The 27451-nt window shown below is 46.6% G+C and overlaps 1 protein-coding gene across 33 annotated transcripts in view; it reads left to right on the top strand.

Annotated features, from left to right (window-relative positions):
- Positions 1 to 27451, top strand: part of PRRC2B (proline rich coiled-coil 2B) — a 129777-nt gene that overhangs the window by 72637 nt on the left and 29689 nt on the right. For 24 of the 33 annotated variants that reach the window (XR_012424229.1, XR_012424228.1, XR_012424227.1 and 21 more), the window contains 8 exons: positions 1612 to 1755; positions 4420 to 4661; positions 5105 to 5226; positions 5682 to 5824; positions 13559 to 13649; positions 17607 to 17799; positions 23696 to 24014; positions 26517 to 26707. Coding sequence is in view for 28 of the 33 variants with exons in the window: in XM_065530898.2 (XP_065386970.1) it covers positions 1612 to 1755; positions 4420 to 4661; positions 5105 to 5226; positions 5682 to 5824; positions 13559 to 13649; positions 17607 to 17799; positions 23696 to 24014; positions 26517 to 26707 (1445 nt within the window). In the remaining 5 variants the exon portion in view is untranslated. The remainder of the gene's footprint in view (positions 1 to 1611; positions 1756 to 4419; positions 4662 to 5104; positions 5227 to 5681; positions 5825 to 13558; positions 13650 to 17606; positions 17800 to 23695; positions 24015 to 26516; positions 26708 to 27451) is intronic. The other 9 variants (XM_074016203.1, XM_074016202.1, XM_074016214.1 and 6 more) reach the window with 3 other exon arrangements.

The raw sequence follows: 27451 nt of genomic DNA, 5'->3' as shown, positions 1-27451 counted from the left end.
CCAGTCTCACCCTGTCAGGTTTATTTGAGCAAATTGCTGCCACATGCCTGTGTGGTGATCCAGCCGCGCCTTGCCGGCACAGTCAGCTTTAGTGAACAGGTCTATGGATCAGTGGTGCTAAGAATAATTTAAACTACTTAGGGGAAGGCTGGGGTTTAGCTGTATAGGGAACAAGGCATTCCACGGGGGGCCATTTGTTGTGTGGTGTGTCGCCACTGTTCCTAGATTTCTCCTGTCTGGAGTGTGCTGCGTATTCCAGATCAGAAGACATGTGCCATTTTTAATCTGTTCATCTGAAAATGGTGGCAGAACCTCTGCTAAGTTCTGTGTGTAAGGGAACAACATTAGGAAAGTCTTCTTCTCTAAAGCAGGTTGTAATGTCAAGGAATGAATGAAAGAATGAAGAACTAAACTGTTCCCAGGATTATACGAGTGGAATGTTTAGCCTTGTAGGGCTCAAGGAACTTAGTAGAAAATGCAGAAGGACAGGTGAATGAGGAGGTACTCATGTCTGTACATCTAATTTCCACCTGATCTTACCAGCAGCTGTTATTTTATTTTATTTTATTTTATTTTATTTTATTTTATTTTATTTTATTTTATTTTATTTGAGATGGAGTCTCACTCTGTTGCCCAGGCTGGAGTGCAGTGGCTCACTGCAAACTCCACCTCCTGGGTTCACAGCATTCTCCTGCCTCAGCCTCCCAAGTAGCTGGGACTATAGGCACCTGCCACCACGCCTAGCTAATCTTTTTTTAATTTTTAGTAGAGACGGGGTTTCACCATGTTAGCCAGAATGGTCTCAATCTCCTGACCTCGTGATCCGCCTGCCTTGGTCTCCCAAAGTGCTAGGATTACAGGCATGAGCCACCGCGCCCGGCCTATTTTATTATTTTTAGAGAGAGAGTCTCACTTTATCACCCAGGCTGGAGTGCGGTGGCGCGATCTCGGCTCACTGCAACCTCCACCTCCCGGGCTCAAGCGATCCTCCTACCTCAGCCTCCTGAGTAGTTGGGACTACAGGCGCCTGGCACCAAGCTAATTTTTTGTGATTTTTGGTAGAGACAGGGTTTTGCCGTGTTGCCCAGGCTGGTCTTGGAACTCCTGAGCTCAAGTGATCCACCCACCTCGGCCTCCCAAAGTGCTAAGATTACAGGTGTGAGCCACTGTATCTGGCAGAAGCAGCATCTTAATCCTTTTGGGGTCGCCTGGGGCAGGGATGGCAGCACTCTCTGTAGGTGTTGCCTCCACAGGAAAGCAGTTGCCTTCTCGGCCTCCCCTGGGCTGATTTGTCTGTGGCCCCAGGCAGTCCGCAGAACCTTCCCTGCTGGGGCAGGCTGTGGCCTGGAGTTGCTGTGATATCTTACCCCATTCCCTTTGTAAGCAGGCACTGGTCCCTGCAGGTCAGCTGGGAAGGGGCATCATGATGTCAGCAGCAGCCTCCCTTGCCACCTTCAGCGCCCCCCTGGTGGCATCTGCCAGCACAGGGCACCCTTGTGACAAGGCTCCCTCAGAAAGCCCACTTGCAGGCAACATGGCTTTCAAGGTGTGGAGCTGGGAAGCAGACGACTCCATCTCACTTCCTCCATGTCTACCCCGTCTTCTTGACAGGTTTAAGGGGCTCAAGCCGACTGTTATCCTTCTCTCCCGAGGAATTTCCGACGCTGAAAGCAGCTGGAGGGCAGGACAAGGCTGGCAAAGAAAAGGGCGTCTTAGATCTGTCGTATGGGCCAGGACCAAGCCTCCGCCCTCAGAGTAAGTGACCGCAGCCTCTGGGCACTCGATGGAGTCACAGAACTTCCTCCCCTCGTCTCTGTGCTCCTAGAAGGGTGCTGATGTCACTGGGGTCTCCAGTTCGAGCTGGAAACGTGGCTCTTTGGCTCGTACCCGATCTGTGCGTCCATTGGACTTGCTGCCTAGGCCATTGGGCATTGTGCCTTTTTTGTCTCTTGGGTTGGGCCAGGCCTGTCCTCTCCCCCTCTGTCATCCAGTTGTTAGTTTTGTTGTGCCTGGTGGCTGTGGCAAGAATGGACAAAGGACCAATTAACTTAGGTCCCCAGTTCAAGAGCTTGTTTTCTAAAGCTCCCAATCCTGGTCGGAATCACTGGGGAGCTGGTGAATGAGTGATTTCCAGTCCTCCCCTCCCCCAGCCCAGTTAGGACCTGTATTTTTAACCCATTCCTTTGGGGATTGTGACTTAAATCAGCCGGCACTGCTCTCTACTGCTCCCTTATCTTAGGTTGGCCAGGGAAGGAGCCGGATTGTGTAGCACTTCTTGCTGGAAATTTCTCCTTGGAAGCCGAGGGTGGCTGGAGGTTAAGGTGGTGTTTAGGAATGCGATTTTCCACGTGTTCTACTCAGGGATTTTGAAGTGGCTCATGTAGTCCAGGAGACTTGATCAGATCTTGAAACGTGAGGGCCTTTTGTTTGCTTGTCTTGAGGCCTCTCCCATTCAAGTCAGAAGTGATGTCCTATAAGTCAGTGATCACTGTGGATGTGTCTTACTTAAACCAGCACTCACTGGCTTTCCAGTGACCCACACAGGACTGGTTTATTTTGCTTCGTGGTTTTTTTTTTTTGAGACGGAGTTTCACTCTTGTTGTCCAGAGTGGAGTGCAATGGTACGATCTCGGCTCACCACAACCTCCGTCTCACGGGTTCAAATGATTCTCCTGCCTCAGCCTCCCTAGTAGCTGGAATTACAGGAATGCGCCACCACGCCCGGCTAATTTTGTATTTTCAGTAGAGGTGGAGTTTCTCCATATTGGCCAGGCTGGTCTTGAACTCCTGACCTCTGGTGATCCGCCCGTCTCAGCCTCCCAAAGTGCTGGGATTACAGGCCTGAGTCACCATGCCCGGCCTTTTTATTTATTTATTTATTTTGAGACAAAGTCTTGCTCTGTCACCCAGGCTGGAGTGCAGTGGTGCGATCTTGGCTCACTGCAACCTCTGCCTCCCAGGTTCAACCGATTCTCCTGCCTCAGTCTCCTGAGTAGCTGGGCTGGGACACAGGCGCCCGCCACCATGCCTGACTAACTTTTTGTATTTTTAGTAGAGACGGGGTTTCACCATGTTAGCCAGGATGGTCTCAATCTCCTGACCTTGTTATCCACCCGCCTCGGCCTCCCAAAGTGCTGGGATTACAGGCGTGAGCCTCCGCACCCAGCCTGTTTGCTTCATTTTAGGGGACATGAATTATATCTTTCTGGGATTAATTAAGATGAGCTTCTTTGTGGGACTATAAAAATGTGGACATAGAAGAAGCTTCTAAGCGTCAGTTTCATCTCCTCATTGGAGAAGACGAGGAAATATGGACGGGGTGACCTCGCCCCAAATCTCACAGCAAAGGGGTTGAAGAACTGGGGTCAGACATGTCCTGGGTCTCTTTCCCTTAAGGATTGTGTAACTCAGAGACCGTTGTGCTTCAGCTTCTAACCAAAAGGTGACCGAAAACAGGGATCTGTTGTCTCATTTGATTTCTTGTTGGCCTCTAATAATTTCCACCCGATCTTACTACATTTGGCAATAGAAAGCATCATTTAAAAAAGACAGGTCGGGCCGGGCGCGGTGGCTCAAGCCTGTAATCCTAGCACTTTGGGAGGCCGAGACGGGCGGATCACGAGGTCAGGAGATCGAGACCATCCTGGCTAACACGGTGAAACCCCGTCTCTACTAAAAATACAAGAAAATTAGCCGGGCGAGGTGGCAGGCGCCTGTAGTCCCAGCTACTCGGGAGGCTGAGGCAGGAGAATGGCGTGAACCCGGCGGGGCGGAGCTTGCAGTGAGCCGAGATCGCGCCACTGCACTCCAGCCTGGGGCACAGAGCAAGACTCCGTCTCAAAAAAAAAAAAAAAAAAAAAAAAAGACAGGTCGGCAGGTGTCCGCCTGTGAACTATGGAAGTGCCCCACACCTCCACTGGAAGGACAGCGGCTGCACTTTGCCTGTCTTGTGGGCTGGGGGATCTTTATTAAAAGGTGCCACTGCTAATCAAAGCCTGAAACCACCGTGCCTGGAACTCGCTCCTGTTTTAATGTGTAGTCCAGTGCTCACCCTAAGTGGGCTGGTCAGCATTCGTTGAAGGAATGACCCAAGGCTGTTTTCATCAGGGCCGTCTTCCTATCTCTGGGTTGAAGACTAGGGGGAAGGGTGGCGATTGTTACTCACTGATGAAGCCTTTTCTCTGAGTAGATCTCATTTTATATTTCACAGTCAGACTTCCCTCAGCAAGTTCATCCCCATTGGCCAAGGGTCTGCCCCAACCTTCCCTGACAGATTTAACAGTTCTTCACTTTTGGTGTTTTTTGTTTTTCATTTTATTTTTTTGTTGAAGGAGGGGGTCCCTTGACCTTCAGAACCTCATACGATCCCTCCTTCCCCCTCCTCTTCCCTCTCCCCTTTTGCCCCCTTTCAATTTCCAGATGTGACAAGCTGGAGGGAGGGCGGTGGGCGACACATAATTTCTGCCACGTCTCTGAGCACCTCCCCAACTGAGCTGGGCAGCAGGAACTCGAGTACGGGAGATGGAGCCCCCTCCTCGGCATGTACCAGCGATTCTAAGGACCCCTCTCTCCGCCCGGCTCAGCCTGTCCGAAAAGGGGCTTCACAGTTCATGGGAAATGTATACCACCCACCTACATACCATGATATGCTTCCTGCTTTTGTAAGTCTTCAGAGTGTACTTTTTTTTCCCCCCATCAAGTTGGATTGTGTCCAGCAGATAGGTCAAGTGGTTGAATGTCCCCCTCGGGGTCTCCTCTTGGCCCTGTTACCCTACTTCTGAGGCTTCCACTGGTTTTGCATTTTCTCTCCCTGCTTTTTAAATCTTCAGGGCCTCTGGCTTCTTCCCCTGGTGATGTGGATATCATTTTAGGCTTTGGTTCTTTAGAAACAGGAGAGGCAGGTTTTCCCTGACATAGGTCCCCAGGTCTACTTACTGACAGCAGGAATGAAATGGGGGAGATGGCGGTAGGATTAATTAGGAAACCCCAAGACTTTCCTGTTTCTTTTTCCCATTTTCCACTTTACAAAACACATTCTGATTTAAGTGGAAATTGCAGTTTGGGCCATTACCAGCAAATCCTGTTCATCGATGTTATGTTTCAGATGTGTTCGCCAAAGTCATCAGAAAACCAGGGTACAGTGGAACGAGGCTCCTTTCCCCTTCCTCAGCTCCGCCTTGAACCTCGAGTTCCTTTTAGACAGTTCCAGATGAATGACCAAGACGGGTGAGTCCATCGCGTTACAGTCACGTGTGTAGAGATGAGTCCGGTGGTGATTCTGGTCAGGATGAGGGGATGATGAATAGAAGTGCTGTGTCTCCTGGAGACCGCAGAGAACTTGACCAGCTCAGCGTGGCAGGGTGTGTGGGGCGGTGGCTGGGATTCGGAGCTGATTGAGAGATTGAGTCATGATTTCAAGTGCCTGGTAGAGTTGAAGTTCTGGCACGTGCGTGTTGCTGCTGCCCTAGGCCTTAGCGACCAGCATGTAAAACTGCAGGACAAAGCAGACTTCTTTCTGGGATGTACTTGTTTGCTCATTATATATTTTTTTTAAAGGAACTGATAGAAATATTAAACATGAACCTTTGCAGTGTGAAACTTGTTTTTGGAGAGGTATTTGATTTTGCTTCCGTCTGTATACTGGACATGATTCCATCATCTTTACTTTTCTCTTTTATCAGAAAAGAAAACAGGCTGGGAGTGTCTCGCCCACTCCGCCCGCTAAGGCAGCTGGTGGAGCGGGCACCACGGCCCACCATAATCAATGCGGAAAACCTGAAGGGCCTTGACGATCTGGACGCCGATGCCGATGATGGCTGGGCAGGTGGGCAGAGAAGCACGGGTGGTTTAGACGGGCAGGACCAAAGTTCATCTGTGCGTACCAGGGATGGAAACCCCCTGGCGCCACCGTGTGTTTTCCCTTGGCAAGATAGGGACTAAGAGCAGGACAGGGAAGCAGCCCCGATGCCCTCCTTCCTCATTTACTCCCCGACTAGCGGTTCCTTCCTGGCCAAGCCATTAGCTTCTTTTGGTTTTTAGTCTTGATCTTACAGTTTTGTTGTTAACTTTTTTTTTTTTTTTTTTTTTTTTTTTTTTTTTTTTTGAGACAGAGTCTTGCTCTGTCGCCCAGGCTGGGGTGCAGTGGCCGGATCTCAGCTCACTGCAAGCTCCGCCTCCCGGGTCTATGCCATTCTCCTGCCTCAGCCTCCCGAGTAGCTGGGACTACAGGCGCCCGCCACTTCGCCCGGCTAGTTTTTTTTGTATTTCTTAGTAGAGACGGGGTTTCACCGTGTTAGCCAGGATGGTCTCGATCTCCTGACCTCGTGATCCGCCCGTCTCGGCCTCCCAAAGTGCTGGGATTACAGGCTTGAGCCACCACGCCCGGCTTTGTTGTTAACTTTTAAAAAATTATTGATGATGCAAAATTTAAACACAAAAGAAAATAATAGCTCCCAACCACTGATCAGTCAGGTTCAATAAGTACCAATGTTCTGCCATTCAGTTTTTGTTTAATTTTTTTCCAAGAGACAGGGTCTCAGCTACTCTGGGCATACTACCTATGGATTAGCCCTGCTTTGCAAGGAGCAGTAAAAAAAAATAAAAAGGAAGTCTGGGCACGGTGGCTCACGCCTGTAATCCCTTTGGGAGGCTGAGGTGGGCAGATCACGAGGTCAGGAGATCGAGACCATCCTGGCTAACATGGTGAAACACCGTCTCTACTAAAAATACAAAAATCAGCCAGGTGTGGTGGCGCACACCTGTAGTCCCAGCTACTCAGGAGGCTGTGGCAGGAGAATCACTTGAACCCAGGAAGCAGATGTTGCAGTGAGCTGAGATCGTGCCACTGCACTCCAGCCTGGGTGACAGAGCGAGACACCATCGCAAAAAGGAAAAAAAAAAGGGTAGAGAAGGGGTCTGGCTGTGTTTCCCGTTCTGGAGTGGAGTGGCTGTTCGCAGAGTCCATCATGGTGAACTGCAGCCTCAAACTCTTCCTCCTGCCTCAGCCTCTGGAGTAGCTGGAACTACACGTGGGTGCCACAAACCCAGCTTGTTCTGCTGCTCTTATTCCTTTATCCCTACCCACTCCCTATCCCCCAACCTGATTATTTTCTTTCATAGTTCTTTTTATTTATTTTCAGGTAGATTTTAATTATAGTGAAAGATATTCATGTCACATTTTACCTGTACAGTTTTACAAACGGATACGTGTATATCATACACATCCATATCCAGAGAGAGAGAGAACGTTTCCCTCACCACCCCAGGCTTCCTCATTGCCTCTCCAGAGCTCTGCCCTGCGACTGCTCACGGGCCTGCTGCTCTTCTGATTCACTTTACCCTAGATGAGTTTTGCCTAGTTATCAGACTTCAGATGAGTGGAGTCATACAGTTTTTACTCTTATATGGTTTTCATATTCATCAGTGTTATTTATATGTCGGTTGCTTTTAGTTCCTGAGATATGTCCTAATGCATCAATATACTGTAATTTGTTTATTCATTCAAAAGCCCCACTCTACACCGTACTTCTGTTTCTCTTGGGTAAATATCTAGAATTGTTGGGTCAAAGGGTAGGCATAGGATTAAGTGTTTAAGACCTGTCCAAACCTTTTCCCCTGGTGGTTATGCCATTTTACATTCCCAACAGCAGTGTGAGAATTTGGTAGGTCTGGATCTTAACATTTTGGTGTTCATCTTTTTTTTTTTTTTAAAGAGACAGGGTCTTACTTTGTTTCCTAGGTTGCAGTGCAGTGGTGTGATCAAAGCTTACTGTAGCCTTGAACATGTTTGTCTTTTTAATTTTAGCCATTCTAGTGGGTGTTTAGTGGTATCTCATTGTGCTTTTAATTTGCATTTTGCTGATGACTAATGATGATAAACACACTTTTATGTGCTATTTGACAACTAATATATTGTCGTTTGTTTGGTGTCTGAATTTTAAAAAATTGGGTGGTAGGATACCAGCCCTGGATACAAATCCTTTGCAACTTTTATTTTGCAAATATATTTACATATTGCATTCTTTGTCTTAATTTTTTTTAAACACTCTTTTGATGAGCAGAAGTTTGACTTTTGAAATTTAATTTATAAATTTGGGTTTTTTTGTGGTTATTTTTTGTGTCCTGTTTAAAAAAATGTTTGCTTTCCCTTGGTGGTAAAGATATTCCTAGATGTTTTATAGTTTTAACTATTAATTTTAGGTCTTTGATCCACATTGGATTAATTTTTGTATATGGTATAAGATAGGAGTCAAGGTTTGTTTCTTCCCATATGGCCAGTTCTCCACAACATTTGTTGATAAGACTTTCCCTATCAAATTGCTTTGGAATCTTTACCAAAAATCAATTGACTGTAAAAGCATTGGTCTATTTCTGGACACTGTTCCATTGATCTATTTGTTCCTCATGCCAATACCACACTGTGGGTTTATAGTAAATCTTAAATTTCGGTAGTGTAAGTTTTCCAACATTGTTCTTTGCCAAGATTGTTTGTTTCTGCATAAATTTAGAATCAACCTGTCAGTATTTACAAAGAGCCTGTGGGCATTTTGGTTAGGATTATGTTGAATCTATAATGAGGTAAGTGACATCTTAATGTTTTGTCTTTTTTTCCGAGACAGAATCTTGCTCTGTCACCCAGGCTGGAGTTCAGTGGCACGATCTCGGCTCATTGCAACCTCTGCCTCCCAGGTTAAGTGATTCTTCTGCCTCAGCCTCCTGAGTGGCTGGAATTATAGGCGTGCACCACCATGCCCAGCTAATTTTTGTATTTTTAGTAGAGGCGGGGTTTCACCATGTTGGCCAGGCTGGTCTCGAACTCCTGACCTTGTGATCTGCCTACCTCAGCATCCCAAAGTGCTGGGATTACAGGCATGAGTCACTGCGCCTTGCCTGACATCTTAACTTTGAAACTTGGTGGTGGTTTTTTTTTTATATGGCTGGTGTGCAATGGCATTATCTCAGCTCACTGCAGCCTCTGCTTCCTGGGTTCAAGCGATTCTCATGTCTCAGTCTCCCAAGTAGCTGGGATTACAGATGTGGGCCACTTCGCCCAGCTAACTGTTATATTTTTAGTAGAGATGAAGTTTCACCATGTTGGCCAGGCTGGTCTCGAACTCCTGACCTCAGGTGATCAGCCCGCCTTGTGGCCTCCCGAAGTGTTGGGATTACAGGTATGAGCCACCATGTCCGGCCCTTAATTTTGAATCTTTAGGTTCAGGAATCTGGTGTATCTCTTTTTTAGGGCTTTCATTTCTCTCAGCAGTGTCTTTAGAGTTTTCATGTGGAGGTCCTGAATGTCTATTTATTCAGGCATTTTATGATTTTTTTTTTTTTTTTTTGAGACGGAGTCTCGCTCTGTCACCCAGGCTGGAGTGCAGTGGCCGGATCTCAGCTCACTGCAAGCTCCGCCTCCTTGGTTTAGGCCATTCTCCTCCCTCAGCCTCGTGAGTAGCTGGGACTACAGGCGCCCGCCACCTCGCCCGGCTAGTTTTTTGTATGTTTAGTAGAGACGGGGTTTCACCATGTTAGCCAGGATGGTCTCGATCTCCTGACCTCGTGATCCGTCCATGTCGGCCTCCCAAAGTGCTGGGATTACAGGCTTGAGCCACTGCGCCCGGCCATTTTATGGTTTTTTGATGCTATTATAAATGATACTGATTTCTAAGAACGATTTTTCAAGGGTTTGCTGTCATTATATAGAAAATATAGCTGAGGCTGGGCGCAGTGGCTCACACCTGTAATCCCACCACTTTGGGAAGCTGAGGCGGGTGGATCACAAGATCAGGAGATCGAGACCATCCTGGCTAACATGGTAAAACCCCGTCTCTACTAAAAATACAAAAAATTAGCCAGGTGTGGTGGTGGGTGCCGGTAGTCCCAGCTACTTGGGAGGCTGAGGCAGGATAATTGCTTGAACCCGGGAGGCGGAGGTTGCAGTGAGTCAAGATCGTGTCACTGCACTCCAGCCTGGGTAATAGAGCAAGACTTAGTCTCAAAAAAAAAAAAAGAAAAAGAAAATACAGTTGATTTTTGGTTTTTGTATTCACTGGTACCAGACACTTTGTTGAGTATGTTAGTTTTACTGGTTTTTGTTGATTTCTTAGAGTTTTCTACATAGACTCTTATGTAGTTTGTAAATAAGGAGTTGTTTCTTTCAGATTACGTACCTTTTATTTATTTGTATTTTGCCTTATTGCACTGTGGTATACTTCTAGTATAATATTAACCTCAAGTTCTTTCTGATCTTAGAACGAAAATGTTTCGTGTGTCAGCATGAAGTGTTAGCTGTGGGTTTTTCAGAGATGCTGTTTTTCAGGTTGAGGATCTGTTGCCTTCTGAGTCTAGTTTGCAGAGCCTTTGGGTTTTTTGTTTTTTTAAATTATGGGTATTGCATTGTGTTCACTGCTTTTCTACATCCGTGATCATATTATTTTTCTCCTTTATTTTGATAATAGATTGCATTGATTTTTTTTTTTTTAATGCTAAACCAACCTTGCATTCTTAGAATAAACCCTCCCTTTTTGTATGCCTAGACCCAGTTTGTTAATATGTTATTAAAGTTCTGTCATGAGGGATATTAGTCTGTAATTTTCTATTCTTTTAATGTCTTTGTCAGGTTTTGGTATCAAGTTGTACTGGGTTTATAAAATGAGTTGTGGAGTGTTCCTTCTCTACTTTCCTAAAAAATAAGATTGGTATTTTTGTAAGATTGGTATTACATCTTTTTCTTTTTTTTTTTTGTTTTTTTTTGTTTTTTGAGACGGGGTCTCTCACTTTGTCACCCAGACTGAGTGCACTGCTGTAATAATGGCTCAACGCAGCCTCAAACTCCTGGGCTCAAGTGATCTTCCTGCCTCACCTTCTGAGTGGCTAGGATTACAGGTGTGGGCCAGTGTGCCTGGCCAGTTATTACTTTACCAGTGAAACAGTTTTGCCCCTGGAGCTTTCATTGTGGAAATGTTTTCAGCAATTTATTTGATTTGATTAGTTAGGAGACTGTGCAGATTTCCTATGTCATTTCCTGTGAGTTTTTCAGTAAGTTGTGTTTTTTGAGGAATTTGTTCATTTCTTTTGAGTTGTTGAAATTATTAACATAAAGTTGTTGAAAATACATTACATTATCTTTTTGATGTCTGTAGGATCTGTAGTGATATCTTTCAATTCCTGATAATTTATGTATTTATTTTTCTTCATTTCTGCTAAGGAATTAAGTTTTATTAATCTTTACGAAGCAGCAGCTTTTGGCTTTGTTCATTTTCTCCATTGTTTGACTTGTTTTCTGTATCTGTTTTAAATGATTTTTTAAATCATTGAGGCAATTTTTTATTATTGGGGCCTTTCTAGATTGCTAATTTAGATGTCTTATAGCCAGAGAGCACATTCTGTATGATTTCAGTTGTTTTCAAGTTAGTAAGACTTGTTTTATGACTAAGATATGATCTGTCTTGGAGAATATTTCAGGTGCTCTTTGGAAAGTATATATTCTGCAGTTGTTGTTGGGTGTCATGTTTTGTATGTTCCAACTTAGTCAAGGTGGTTGATGGTGGCATTCAAATCTTACTGTATATTTACTGATATTTTTGTCTGCTTCTGTCAGTTAAGGAAAGTGAGATGTTAAACTCTAATTATGCATTTATCTCTTTCTCCCTTTTATGCTGTTGGTTTCTGCTTCATTTATTTTGAAGCTGCTTACACACATTTATAGTTCCCATGCCTTTCTGGTGTGTTTCCACATTTCCCTCCTTATCTCTAGTAGTCTATTATCTTGCAGTCTCTTTTGTCCTGTGTTCATACCATCGCTCTGACTTATTGTTTCCAGGGAATATCTTTTTCCATTCTTTTCCTTTAAACTCCTTTGTGTTTGTATTTAAAGTGATTATTTAGTAGACAGCACGTAATTGCAACTTGCTTTTTCAGTTCCTAACTCTTCCTTTTAATTGAGTTTTTGTTGTTACCTTTTAAATTTTTTTTATTTTAACTTAATTTATTTTTTTTTAGAGATGGGGTCTTGCTCTGTTGCCCAGGCTGGTCTTAAACTCCTGGGCTCAAGCAATCCTCCCACCTTAGTCTCCTGTGTAGCCAGGACTGCAGGCATATATCATGGTGCTCAGTTAGCCTTGTGTTTGAGGCAGGATCTTGCTGTGTTGCCCAAGCTGGAGTGCACTGGCACAGTCACAGCTCACTGCAACCTCAACTTCCTGGGCTTAGGTGATTCTCTCACCTCAGCCTCCAGAGTAGCTGGGACTACAGGTGTGCACCACTATGGCTGGCTGATTTTTTGTATTTTTAGTAGAGATATGGTTTCGCCATGTTGCCCAGGCTGGTCTCAAATTCGGGCCTCAAGTGATTTTCCTGTCTCGACCTCCCAAAGCGCTGGGATTACAGGTGTGAGCCACTGTGAATTATATGATTATATGATTCACATAATTTTAATATAATTATATGATTGACATGATTGTCATATAACATAAAATTTACCTTTTAAAGTCTATGGTTTAGTGGTTTTTAGTATATTCACAAGGTTGTACAACTACCATGACTATCAATTTCAGAATGTTTCCATCACTCAAAAAAGAAACCCAATACCTGTTGGCAGGCGCGCTCTGCCACCTGCTAATCCTGGGGCAAAAATAAATCTACTTTCCATCTCTATGGATTTGCACATTCTGGTCATTTCCTATCAATGGAATCAATATGTGGCCTTTCTGGTCTGGCTTCTTTCACTTAGTATAATGTTTTCACAGTTAACTGTGTTACAGCATGTGTTTGTATTCATTCTTTTTTATGACCAAATAATAATTTCATTGTGTGGACCTACCACACTCTGTTCACACAGTCTTCAGTGATGGATACTTTCTGCCATCTCAGCCACTTGGGCTGATCAGTGCCTAGGGCAAGTCGTAACTCACAAATCTCCCAAGTCAAGCTTCTGTATTATAAAGGTAGACAGCTACTTGGTTTCTGCCTGCTTTGTTCATCCTCTTGGGCCTTGAAATAGATTTTAAAGATTTATTGTTCAGATTTAAGAATTGTTACCTGTGGGGTGGTTAGTCTAACCAAGCTGCCCTGCTCTTACCAGAAGCCAAAACTGCCCTTCAGTCACAGGGGGAGGCAGCCAGGTGATTGACTCAGCTCCTCTGCTGGGATAGCAAGATTCCTGGCCGAGGGAAGCTCTCCGATGGTGCCTGGGCACCATTGACCTTTTCTTTTTCTTTTTTATTTTTTTGATACGGAGTCTCAGTCTGTCGCCCAGGCTGGAGTGCAATGGCATGATCTCGGCTCACTGCAACCTCTGCCTCCTGCATTCAAGCTATTCTTCTGCCTCAGCCTCCTGAGTAGCTAGGATTACAGGCATGTGCCACCACGCCCAGCTAATTTTGTATTTCTAGTAGAGGTGGGGTTTCACCATGTTGGTCAGGCTGGTCTCAAACTCCTGACCTTATGATCCGCCGACCTCAGCCTCCCAAAGTGCTGGGATTACAGGCATGAGCCACTGCGCCCGGCCACCACTGACCTTTTCATTCTTTCTCATTTTACCTGGGCCCTTCTGCTGTTGTAGGCCTCCATGAAGAAGTGGACTACTCTGAGAAACTGAAGTTCAGCGATGATGAAGAGGAGGAAGAAGTTGTGAAGGACGGCAGGCCAAAGTGGTAAGGACCCGTCCGTGCCCCATCAGCGTGAGTGCATCCCTGCTTGGTGCTGCTATGTGCCGAGAGCATTTCCCAGTTTCCATAGCAACCTGGAAGGGCAGACAGATGCTGTTTCCAGTTTCTTCTGGGGGTGACAGCTACTGATGATGGCTGTGAAGGAGGGGAGCCACAGTTTGCTTGCAGGTGTGACTGTGTCCTGTGCATAGTCGGCCTTTTCACCACCACATCAATGTGTCCCCAAGTGTGTTACGCAGACCACGTCTTCATGGATTGCTTGTGGCTGTTGTGCCCGAAAAGGCTTCTGTGGCCAAGCAAGTCTGGGAAACCTCCCTGGGTTCAACTTTTTTTTTTTTTTTTTTTTTTTTTTTGAGACAGGCTCTCACTCTCGCCCGGCCTGGAGTGCGGTGGCGTGATGTGATGTTGGCTCACTACAACCTCCATCTCCTGGGCTCAGCGATTCTCCCTCCCACCTCAGCCTTCTGAATAGCTAGGACCACAGATGCACGCCACCATACCCAGCTAATTTTTATATTTCTGCTAGAGATGGGGTTTTGCCACGTTACCCAGGTTTGGTCTCAAACTCTTGGGCTCAAGCAATCCCCTGTGCCCGGCCTCAACTTCTTTCTTTACTCTAAATTCCTCAGAGGCTTGAACATGATAAAGTACACTGGGGGCTGGGCACGGTGGCTCATGCCTGTAATCGCAGCACTTTGGGAGGCTGAGGCAGGTGGATCTCTTGAGGTCAGGAGTTTGAGACCAGCCTGCCCAAGATGGTGAAACCCCGTCTCTACTAAAAGTACAAAAATTAACCAGGTGTGGTGGCATGTGCCTGTAATCCCAGCTACTCGGGTGGCTGAGGCAGGAGAATTACTTGAACCCAGGAGGCAGAGGTTACAGTGAGCAAAGATTGCGCCACTGTACTCCAGCCTGGGCGACAGAGCAAAACTCTCTCTCTCAAAAAAAAAAAAAAAAAATTAAGTACACCGGGGAAGTGAAGAAGCAGAATGCATGCCAGCTTTCCTGAATTTATTTGATCATGTTAATTTTGTCTCTCTCTTTTTTTGATCATTACCTCAGACTAGTTTAGTTTTACTTAATTTCCTTTAGAAAATACTGCATTGTACTGTCATCCCTCCAGTTTTTATAATGTTAGTAGCATTTGCTAGTACTTTTAAAATAATACCCCACAATGGCCGGGCGTGGTGGCTCACGCCTGTAATCCCAGCACTTTGGGAGGCCAAGGCGGGCGGATCACGAGGTCAGGAGATCGAGACCATCCTGGCTAACACAGTGAAACCCTGTCTCCACTAAAAATACAAAAAACTAGCTGGGCGTGGTGGCGGGCGCCTGTAGTCTCAGCTACTCCGGAGGCCGAGGCAGGAGAATGGTATGAACCCGGGAGGCGGAGCTTGCAGTGAGCTGAGATCATACCACTGCGCTCCAGCCTGGGTGACAGAGTGAGACTCTGTCTCAAAAACAAAACAAAACAAAACAAAAAAATAACCCACAATTAGCCAGGCATGGTGTGCACCTGTAGTCCCAGCTACTCAGAAGGCTGAGGTGGGAGGACTACTGGAGTCCAGAAGGTCGAGGCTGCAGTGAGCCATGATTGCACCACTGCACTCCAGCCTGGGTGACAGAGCAAGGCCCGTCTCAAAAAATTAATAAATGATTGATATAATTTGTATTTTTTGAGTACTAGCAAGTAAGAATTTTTTCTTTGTTTCCTTTGTATAATGCCTGTTTCCTTCACATTTATTACTGCTTTCCTTTAAAATGTGATGTTTTATATTGTTTAGATGTTAATGCTTTGCTGTTGTCTTGCAAATATTTTTCTCTTTGTTTTCTTGTCAATAACTGAATATTTGTTTAGTCAAATCTGTGAGTCATCTTTTTCTGTTATTTCATCCTTTATTTAAAAGCTCCTAAAATAAGTTCCCATCTCCTGGAAGGAGTTGGTAATCATCTTTGTTACTCTTTTTCTGATGACACACAAAAAATGAAATTCTGTAATGTCCTTTCATGCTGTTTGATTTCAGCTGAAGCTTTGGATGCAGTCGGGACGTACCTATGGGGTCAGTTCCTGGAACACTAAGCTCAGAAGGAGCTGTGATCAAGAATTTAAATCAGAGGCAAAGACATAAACTCCTAGAGCCTGATTAGAACAGTAGGACACTCTGTTCCTTGTCTCTTTGAGGCGATGGGAACTGAATATTCCCCTGAAGGAATTGGACGTTGGTTTTGGAAGCAGTTTTGCCCCTGGCTTTGACCAAGGGCACTTCAAAATCAGAGTGCCCGAACGACCTCCTCCTGAAACCTGCTCTTTTTTCGTGTTCCCTGAGCTGGTTGGTGACCTGGTAGAGACTTAGTGCAAGCGTCCATGTCTTATTTGGCATCTTTATTTCCTCATACACAATTGGCTCCCAAAACTTGCCCTGACTCTGTCTCCTCTTTTCATTTTCTCTGGGGCCACTGGGACCTCCTCCTTTTCCAGACCATCCATGGGTCCACCAGTTCATCTCCATCCTTTCAGCCTGTCCTCTGTGGCCCATCCTTCACACCCTGTCCATAGTCATCTTCTAAAAACACAGGTCTTTTAGACAGGGTCAGCAGCTTTACTGTGGTCTCCATTTCTCACAAAATCAGGTCAGAATCCCCGTTGTCCCCTCTGTAATCTCCTAAGCCGTGTTACCTGCCTCGTCTTCCCTCCCTCCCCATGTACATGTGTGTGGGTAGACATACGGACCCACGCATATGCCATCCCTGATTCCGGCTTTTCTGTGGCCTGCGGTATTATCGGGCCCTTGTCAATGCTTTGCCCCAGTCCCATTGCTTCCACTGTGAGGCGTCCAGATAAGCACGGCACCCATCTCCCTTCTTGTCCAGCTGCCCCTGCAGCTCTGTTTGGAATGCCTCTTCCTTTTCCGTGCTGCGTGGGCTCTGCCTGTCTCCTCTTGCTCTTTTTATTGTGGCACTGTTTATTATCATCTTATGTTCTTTTGAGGGGCATTTATTGAGCAACTGGCTTGTGCAGAGCATAGGGAGGGAGCGGTACCAAAAGAAGACTGACACGGACCTGGGAGTCCTGGTTCAAATCTGTGAGCTCCTCCTTGTGAGGGGTGCCCCCTTAACCTTGATGAGACTCAGCTACTGACTTTCTAAAGCAAGGGTGTCCAATCTTTTGGCTTCCCTGGGCCACACTGGAAGAGTGTGTCTTGGGCCACACATAAAATACACTAACACTAACGATAGCTGATAAGCTAAAAAGAAAAAGTCACGAAAAAAATACCTCATAATGTGTTTTTATTATTTTCTCTTTGGGTTGGGATCTTGCTCTGTTGCCCAGGCTGGAGTGTAGTGCCGCGATTTTGGCTCACTGCAACCTTCACCTCCGGGGTTCAAGCACTTCTCCCACCTCAGCCTTGAGTAGCTGGAATTACAGGTGCCTGCTACCACACCTGGCTAATTGTTGTATTTTTAGTAGAGACTTGGTTTAACCATGTTGGCCTGCCTGGCCTGGAACTCCTGACCTCAAGTGATCGGCCCGCCTCAGCCTCCCAAAGTGCTAGGATTAGAGGCGTGAGCCACTGCGCCCAGGCCCTCTTGTAATGTTTTAAGAAAGTTTACGAATTTGTGGTGCACTATATCCAAAGCCCAGGGCCGTCCTGGGCCACATGTGGTTGGACAAGCTTGCTTTAAAGTGAGGGTCATGAGGACTTTTTTTGCATCGGTGAAATAGTGTGACACATCCTACCTGGGGCTCTGTTTATGAGAGTGACTTGATAAATGGTGGTGCTGAATTGTGGAATTCACATGGAAGTGGTGGGAGTGGTGGTCCATTCTAATGAAGGAAATGATATGGACAACTGACTTTGGAATTCCCAAGGCCTCTGACCAGTGACATCAGACATGCTTGGCCTGACTGCAAAAATTAACATCAAATGTGGTTTGTCCTAGGAACAGTTGGGACCCTAGGAGGCAGCGGCAGTTGTCAATGAGCTCTGCAGACAGTGCGGACGCTAAGCGGACTCAAGAGGAAGGGAAGGACTGGGCTGAAGCAGTGGGTGCGTCCCGTGTCGTCCGAAAGGCGCCAGACCCTCAGCCACCGTCCAGGAAGCTTCATGGCTGGACACCAGGCCCTGACTACCAGGTACCAAGGGCCCTTGGCTGTCCTATGTATTTGTACTTCATTGAGTTCAGTGGCTGGGTTTCTGAAAAGTCCTAAGTGGGCATTTCTTTTTCATTTTTATATTTCTTCTTTTTTTAAAGTATTTTTTTCATAGAAACAGGGTCTCACTGTGTTGCCCAGGCTGGTCTTAAACTCCAGCTCAAGTGATGCCAAAGTGCTAGGATTGTAGGTGTGAGCCACCATACCCTGCTATTTTTACTTTTTTTGAGAAAAGGCCTTGCTCTGTCCTTCACCTCCCACCCTCAAGTGATCCTCCCACCTCAGCCTCTTGAGTAGCTGGGACTACTGGTGTGCCGCCACATCTGGCTCATTTCATTCATTTTTTTTGTAGAGACGAGGTCTTACTGTGTTGCCCAGGCTGGTCTTGTGCTCCTGGGCTTAAGGGATCCTCCTATCTCAGCCTCTCAGCGTGCTAAGATTATAGGCATGAGCCGCTGCGTTTGTCCTCTCGTTTTAATTAAAATAAAAAATAAAAAACAGCTGGGCATGGTGGCTCACACATTTTGCAAGGCTGAGGCAAAGGGATCGCTTGAGATACCAGGAGTTCAAGACCATTCTGGCCAACACAGCAAAACCCTATCTCCAAAAAAAAAAAAAAAACAGCCAAAAAAATAATTAAAACAGCCTCAAAGTGATAGCAGAGTTGGAAGTACAATACCAACGTTTTTTTTTTCTAAACTGATTGAACAGTAAGTTGACAACCTGATGAGACTCTTTACACTGTGGTACTTGTTTCCTACCAAGATGGGGACATTCCACCCAGGTAACCACAGTGAGTTCCAGGAAATTAGCCTTGATAATTGATTGCCATTTAATCTGCAGGCCCCGTTTAGCTTTTACCAGTTGTCACATTAATGTCCTTGCTTGAAATAATCCAGTTCAGAATCACACACCTCTGCCCTTCAGTCTGGATCCATTCCTCAGCCTTTCCTTCACTTTCATGACTTTGAGGCTTTGGAAGATTACAAGTCAGTGGAATGCCCCTCAAATTGGGTTTATTATCATCTTTCTTGTGAAGAAGTCCAAGATTTCCATCCTTGGCAGGGATCTTCAGGCATGACCTGACTTTTCTCATTTCATCCCACCAAGGCAACCACGATTTTACCCCATCCCCCTCTGGCTACGTGCACTTTGGTCTCTTGATTAACGGGGTGCCTGCCAGGTTTCATGCTGTAGTGTTACTCTTTTCCCTATTTGTAGTTGATAATAATTTTTTTGGGAGAAACTTTGAGACTGGACATCTCGTTTTTGATCAAGCTTTCAGTTTATTCATTTATTTACATCAGTGGGTGGTAATCTGCTGCTCTTACCTGGTTGGCCATTGGGAGCTTCTTCAGGCCAGTGCATGTCCTTTTTACCTATTCTCCATCCTTTTTGGAGCCCTCCCTTCATCTTTCCTGGATGCATGACCTGTCTTGTCCTGGATCAGCCCTTTCTCCATGAAGTCCTAATTCCTTTTAGTGAAGGATGGTATTTAGAAACCAGTGTCTGAGCCCCAGCAGTGTCCTTGCTGCTGGGGTGTCACTGCTCCTGGGCCTCCTCAGCGGACAGTTCGGGGGGATATATGTAGGTATATGTGTCTGGCTGCTGGGGTGTCACTGCTCCTGGGCCTCCTCAGCGGACAGTTCGGGGGGATGTATGTAGTGTAGTATGTGTGTGCACAAATACACACATTCATACCTGTATTATTTCTGTATCTGTCCATCTTGGAAACTGTGTTCTCCTCGATACCTCCAGTTCCACAGACTTCATTCCACTTCCTCCCAGTGCATGTTTGCACCTCCTTTCTCTCACAGTGAGAATCTGTCTCCCATCGTCCCTCATATTTATACTCACTTGGTCAGTCTCCCTGTGTGTGACCAATCTCATTTCTGCTGCCACACTCTCTCCCTTGCACAGGTGCCCTCCTTGCCCACTCAGATGTTATTGTCCCCACTCCTGGATACCCTGAATGTCCCTGCTGGGCCAACTCTGCCTATGAATGTCCCCCTTATCTAGCTTGGGCTCCAGCCCCACACCTCCATGTGTATGCCCTCCTCCCCTTGCCTGGGCTCTAACCATTTGGAGTGCAGTGAGCCGCCAGGACTCCCCGGCACCAGGCACCTGACTCACATTGCCACACCTAATGACTCTGGGACTGGACTGTTGAGGAGTGGGAGGGCTGGGGAAGGGGGAGTCATGACTTTGAATACACTTGGTAAAGCCTGCTATTTTCAATGCTCTTTGCTATTTATTTATTTATTATTACTTGTTTTTGGAGACGGAGTCTCACTCTGTTGCCAGGCTGGAGTGTAGTGGCGCAATCTTGGCTCACTGCAACCTCTGCCTCCTGGGTTCAAGCGTTTCTCCTGCCTCAGCCTCCTGAGTAGCTGGGATTACAGGCATGCACTGCCGTGCCTAACGAACTTTTGTATTTTTAGTAAGGCGGGGTTTCGCCATGTTGGCCAGGCTGGTCTCAAACTCCTGATCCGCCCACCTCAGCCTCCCAAAGTGCTGGGATGACAGGCGTGAGCCAGTGCGCCAGCCTGCTCTTCGCTGTTGAAAGGGCTCCTCCTATTCCACATTCTTAGGAAATGAAAATGCCCCTTAGCTGCAGTGTTCTTATTGAATACTTATCATATGCCAGGCACAGACGCACGTGCTGGGTACAAGAGACACAGAAGTGAAACACAATAGACACAATGCCACTGCTCTTGGAAATTATTCTGCAGTTAATCCGCATTTTCATTCACATGTTGAGGTTGCTCAGTATTCCTTTTTTTTTCCTTTTCACCAGTCAGGAAGTAGTGCTGATCAGTATTCAAAAGGTTTCACTTTAACCTACTCATGATAGCACTGTAAATTAACTGAACATCAACACTGATGAAATCTATGTACTAAATTTATGTATCCAAGGCATCTTCTGACCAAATTTCCAGTTTCCTTTCCTTTCCTTTTCTCTTTTCTTTCCTTTTCTTTTCACTTTTCTCTTTTCTTCTCCCCTCCCTTCCTCTCCCCTCCCCTCCCCTCCCCCAGAGCCTCACTCTGTCACCCATGCTGGAGTGCAGTGGTGTGCTCTCAGCTCATTGCAACCTCCGCCTTCCAGGTTCAACCAGTCCTTCTGCCTCAGCCTCCCACATAGCTGAGATTATAGCTGTGTGCCACCACACCCAGCTAAGTTTTGTATTTTTAGTAGAAATGGGGTTTCACCATGTTGCCTAGGCTGGTCTTGAACTCCTGACCTCAGGTGATCCACCCACCTCGGCCTCCCAAAGTACTAGGATTATAAGCGTGAGCCAATGCACCCGGCCTATTCTGATCACATTTTTTAAAAAATGGTCTGAATTCGCCCAGCCGCGGTGGCTCACACCTGTAATCCCAGCACTTTGGGAGCCCAAGGCAGATGGATCACGAGGTCAGAAGTTCTAGACCAGCCTGACAAACATGGTGAAACCCCATCTCTACTAAAAATATAAAAATTAGCCGGGTGTGATGCGGTGTGCCTGTATTCCCAGCTGCTCAGGAGAATCACTGGAATCCAGGAAGCAGAGGTTGCAGTGAGCCGAGATTGCGCCACTGCACTCCAGCCTGGGCGACGGAGCGAGACTCTCTTTTAAAAAAAAAAAAAAGGCTGGGCACGGTGGCTCAAGCCTGTAATCCCAGCACTTTGGGAGGCCGAGATGGGCGGATCACGAGGTCAGGAGATCGAGTCCATCCTGGTTAACACAGTGAAACCCCATCTCCACTAAAAATACAAAAAAACTAGCCGGGCATAGTGGCGGGCGCCTGTAGTCCCAGCTACTCGGGAGGCTGAGGCTGAGGCAGGAGAATGGCGTAAACCCGGGAGGCGGAGCTTACAGTGAGCCGAGATCAAGCCACCGCACTCCAGCCTGGGCGACTGAGCAAGACTCCGTCTCAAAAAAGAAAAAAAAAAATTGGTCTCAGTTCAAATTACTTTGCAAAACATTTAGTCTATAAAATGATCACTAATTTCAGGGCTGTTTAGGAAGGCACATCAAAGATCTTGATGGTGTACGTGTGCCCTCTGAGTCTATTATTTCCTTTCCAGGAAATTATCTGAAGGAAGTAATCAGGGCTAGGTGTGAAGGCTATGTGCAGTGGTGTATTAAATCCCATGCAATAAAGACAGGCAGATTTTGGTATGAGCCATGAACTGATCAGTACACAGCCATTAGAAAGGTATGGATAGACGCTTATGTTCGATGGCAAAGTGAAAGGAAACGGCATGCTTCGGCTCCAATGATATTATATAAAATGTACCTTCATGCTTCTAAATTGGAAATTTATAATCTTATGATTACAGTACTTACCTCTGGCTTATGAGAAGTTAATTTTTAGGAAACTCATTGACTACAGTAAATTTGTTGTATATTTCTTTTACCGAAGTATAACTCACAAGAAAAGGCCTAGATCCTGTTTCTTTGGTTTGATTTTTGACAGCTGTATACATTTATGTTAACTAGCATTCAAAACAGGAAGTCCTGTCTTTTTCTGATAGTCAGATCTCATTAGAATTTCAGTGGCCGGAGCTCAGGTGACAGCTGTCCATCATTTGTGCCGTTGCCAGGTCTGCGTGCTGCTTGACCCCTGCAGACCAGTGCGAAAGGGCCCCAGTGTCGAGCTTTTCACTCTGCATCTTTGGCACTCTCGTCGTCTAGTAACTGGCAACCAGCAAGAAACTCAGAAATGGATAAATATCCAAAAGAGATTTTTTTTAGGCATGCTTTTTTTTTTTTTTTTTTGGATGGAGTCTAGCCCTATCCCCTGGCTGGAGTGCAGTGGTGTGATCTCGGCTCACTGCAGCCTCCTGGGCTCAAGTGATCCTTCCCACCTCAGCCCAGTAGCTGGGACCATAAGCATGTGCCCATGCCCAACGAATTTTCCTATTTTTTTTTTTTTTTGGGTATATATGGGGTCTCACCATATTGCCCAGGCTGGTCTTGAGCTCCTAGGCTCATGCGTCCCCCACGTTGGCCCCCCAAAGTGTAGGAATTACAGGCATGAGCTACTGCACCTGTCTAGACATGCCTTTTTTTTTTTTTTTTTTTTTTTTTTTTTGAGAGAGATGGAGTCTCACTCTGTTGCCCAGGCTGGAGTGCGGTGGCATGATCTCAACTAACTGCAACTTCCACTTCCCAGGTTCAAGTGCTTCTCCTGCCTCAGTTTCCCAAGTAGCTGGGACTGCAGGCGCATGCCACCACGCCTAGCTAATTTTTGTATTTTTAGTAGAGACAGTGTTTCATCATGGTGGCCAGAATGGTCTCGAACTCCTGACCTCAGGTGATCCACCCACCTTGGCCTCCCAAAGTGCTGGGATTACAGGCGTGAGCCACTGTGCCCTGCTGACATGCTTAAATGTCTGACAGCTTTATGTCTGACAGTGAATTTCATTTTGCCAGGGCTCCTCCTACCCAGGGATTTATGTGTTTTTGTGCGGGCAGGAGTAGCAGTTTCGTGACCCAGGAATGATCAGTGTGTGGCTTCCTGTTCTGGTTTTCAGCCATGGAGGCCCTTAGCTTGCATGCCCATCAGCAGTGGTGAGAGCGTTTCCCGCGTGTGGGTCGCATATTGCTTTGCAAACATGGTTTTCACCTTCACAATCCTAAGAGCTTCCTTTGTTGTCCCCATTTTAAAAACAAGGAAGTGAGGTGTGAAGAGTTGGCACTTGGCCTAAACCCCATTCTACATACAGCAGAGGCCAGAGCAGGATTCAAACCCAGCTCTGTCTGCCACACGCCTGTGCTGCCCCTTGAAGGTGCTTGAGGATCTTGGGAGGATAACTGATCCCAAAGTGGGAGTGGTCCCTGTATCCGGGTCCACGACCCACCACCTTATCTCAGAGACGTTCTCTTGGCAGAAGTCCTCAATGGGCAGCATGTTCCGGCAACAGTCCATCGAGGACAAGGAGGACAAGCCCCCACCGAGGCAGAAGTTCATTCAGTCAGAGATGTCCGAGGCGGTGGAGCGAGCCCGAAAGCGCCGGGAAGAAGAGGAGCGCCGAGCCCGGGAAGAGAGGCTGGCCGCCTGCGCCGCCAAACTCAAGCAGCTGGACCAGAAGTGTAAGCAGCAGGCACGAAAGGCAGGTGAAGCCCGGAAGCAGGCCGAGAAGGAAGTGCCTCGGTCTCCAAGTGCTGAGAAAGCATCTCCCCAGGAAAACGGCCCTGCTCTCCGCAAAGGTAACTGGAAACTCTCCCACCAACTGGAAACTCTGGCCTGTTGTCATCGGCTTGTTACTTGCAACTGCCTTCCTTCTTAGCTAGCAGAACCTATGGCTTACAACGAGATCGTATAGGGAAGTGTTGGTTATTAAGAGCGTAGGCCTGGGTCAGATGCCTGGGTTCTGATCCTCTTTGAACTTCTTTTTTATAATTTCAACTTTTACTTTAGTGTCGGGGTACTTTGTGTGATGCTGAGGTTTGGGGTATGAATGATCCTGTCACCCAGATAGTGAGCATAGTACCCAATAGGTAGTTTTTCAGCCCTTTTTCCTTCTCCCTCTGAACTTGTTAGACTGTGAGCACCTCACCTCTCTGAAGCCTGTTTCTTCATCTGTGAAATGGGTTGAGTATGTACCTGCCAGCACGCGGAGGGGTATACAGCACGCTCGTTTCTGGGACATTGAAAGCATGCATCTACTCACTGATGATGCTCATCATTGTCACTATTATCATCACTATCCCTGCCCAACCAAAGACACACGTGCTCCAGGACTTTAATAAAACCACAGATCCTTTAACACAGAATAAAAATAAGCCCACCTGCTTGGTAGAATACAGTTTTTCCTGGTGTTGATTCTAAAAGGAATGGATCACATGGCCCTATTATTTTTTTTTTTTCCTGAGACGGAGTCTCTTCCTGTCACCCAGGCTGTAGTGGCACGATCTCTGCTTATTGCAACCTCTGCCTGCCAGGTTCAAGCAATTCTCCCAGCTCAGCCTCCCGAGCTGCTGGGATTACAGGCGCCCGCCACCACGCCCAGCTAATTCTTGTATTTTTAGTAGAGACAGGGTTTCACCATGTTGGCCAGGCTGGTTTGGAGCTCCTGGCCTCAAGTGATCCATCTGGCTCGGCCTCCCAAAGTGCTGAGATTACAGGCGTGAGCCACCTTGCCCAGGCAACATGGCCCTGTTTAAGAGTGATTAAGCAGTGCTCTGTAATGCAGAATGTCTCTTGTAGCAGTTTTAAAGAATATAATTAGCTGTTTTCTTTGTAATTTTATTAAATATACTCAGATCAGCTCTGGTTAGGAAACAAGGGGCTGTTTGAGGCTCTGAAAGCTTTTCAGGTTAGAGAGCCCCAGCGCCCTCTGGCCAGGGAACTCATCTCTGGTTTTCCTTCTACCCTCCCTCCATTAAAGGTTGAGTGAGGACTGTGCCAGTCTTATAGGGAAGTTGCACTGAGCGTTTTCTGAAAACAGGCACTGTTTTCAGTATATTATTGTAATTAATTTAATTCTCACAGAAGCCCTTGGTGAACACATGGTAGTTATTCTTATTTGCAGATGAAGAAATGGCCAAGGAGAGCCTGAAAAATGTGCCCAGGTCACACAGCCTTTCTCTTGTTTTTGTTTTTTTCCTTTTTTAAAAAATTGTCTTTTCTTTTGTATCCTTGCCAGCAGGAAGCCATACACAGTATTTGCATATGTTGAGTTCCTGCTGTTCAGGTGTTGGATATGTGGGCTGTCACTGAGTTCGTGGCTGTTCTGTTCTCTGTCAGTCCTTTTTTTTTTTTTTTTTTTTTTGGGAGATGATGGGAGATGATGGAGTCTTGCTATGTCACCCAGGCTGGAGTGCAATGGGGCAGTCTCACTGCAACCTCTGCCTCCTGGGTTCAAACGATTCTCTCACCTCAACCTCCCATATAGCTAGGATTACAGGCATATGCCACTATGCCGGGCTACTTTTTGTACTTTCTCTCTTTCTTTTGAGAAGGAGTCTCACTCTGTCGCCCAGGCTGGAGTGCAGTGGCCGGATCTCTGCTCATTGCAAGCTCCGCCTCCTGGGTTCACGCCATTCTCCTGCCTCAGCCTCCTAAGTAGCTGGAACTACAGGTGCCCGCCACCACGCCTGGCTGATTTTTTGTATTTTTAGTAGAGACAGGGTTTCACCATGTTAGCCAGGAGGTTCTCTATCTCCTGACCTCGTGATTCACTGACCTCGGCCTCCCAAAGTGTTGGGATTACAGGCGTGAGCCACTGTGCCCGGCCAATTTTTGTACTTTCAATGGAGATGGAGTTTCACCATGTTGGCCAGGCTGGTCTTGAACTCCTGACCTCAAGTGATCCACCCGCCTCAGCCTCCCAAAGTGCTGGGATCACAGGTGTGAGCCACTGTGCCCGGCCTTATTAGTCCTTTTTAATAAAACGTCTTCCACCTGAAATCAGATCTCAGCTCTGATGTGTATGACTGACTGTGTGACCCTGGACATTATCTAACCTCTTGACCCTTAGTGTCCTAGTCTGTAAGGCGGCAACAAAAGTGAAGCCTCCTCACGTGTGTTGTGGGGAGTCCCTGAGCTCATGCACGTGGTACGTTTGGTGCAGGCCCAGGGTTCAGAGACGTGACTGTTCTTGCAATAGAGCGTACGTGCCAACAGGAAGAAGTGCTTGCTTGTAAACACTTGGTTGGTTGAGCTTCTGTGAGCTCACTGTGTTATTTGTCTGCTGGTCTATTCTCTAGGCTCCCCAGAATTCCCTGCCCAAGAGACCCCCACCACGTTCCCAGAAGAGGCACCCACAGCATCCCCAGCAGTGGCACAGAGCAGCAGCAGTGAGGAAGAGGCCAGAGAGGCTGGGTCCCCTGCTCAGGAGTTCAAGTATCAGAAGTCCCTTCCTCCCCGATTCCAGCGCCAGCAGCAGCAACAACAGCAGGTAAACAGATGAGATGGTAAAAGCCTGTGATAAACAGGCCTGAGTGCCGAGTAGATACTTCCCGTCACCATCCCCATGCCCACCTCCAACTTAGAAAAAGTCCAGAATACCCCTTATGTGCCCCCAAGACCAGTGGGGACTTCAGAAGTTGTACCTCAAAACTTGACCTTGGTAGATCAGCCCCTGGCCATTATTTATTTCTCCAAGTGGTGGAGGTCCCTGGGAATGAATATAGCCCTTGTGGTTTATTGACCTTGTTTTCTGATATTGGTAAGGAACCTATTGAGTGCTGTATGCAGTGAGCTCCACTTTTCTAGTGTGCAGGCTGGTTGTTTTATTTCAGAGCAATGCACCTTGGACATTCCTTAGAGGACAGTGGTCCCGCCCTAGGATCCTCCCAAGGTGTAAGGGAGGCCCGTGAGCTGTTTCAAGAGCTGCCAGAGAGAGGCACGTCACCTTTGGGTTACGGACGTAGATTTGCAGGTTTCAAGCTGGGCAGCTCCCTTCCCGATGTTGCTGCTGAGCTAGTTGTGCATGGCCTTGGACGGGTCAGGTACACCCCTCTCACCTATATTTCTTCATGTGTAAACCAGGAAGAATGAATACCTGCCTTTCAGCGTGGCAGAGCGTTTCATGCCATAACACCTATAAACTGGTTTATCGGTGTCACCGTTACTGACTTTTTATAAACTTTATTTTTTTATAAATTTTAAAAGGGACCTACTTTTTGTCGTAAAGAGCATG

Source organism: Macaca fascicularis, chromosome 15 (assembly GCF_037993035.2).
Source record: "Macaca fascicularis isolate 582-1 chromosome 15, T2T-MFA8v1.1".
NCBI lineage: Eukaryota > Metazoa > Chordata > Mammalia > Primates > Cercopithecidae > Macaca > Macaca fascicularis.
The sequence above is the reverse complement of the archived record's forward strand: the minus strand, read 5'-3'. Positions and strand labels throughout refer to the sequence as shown.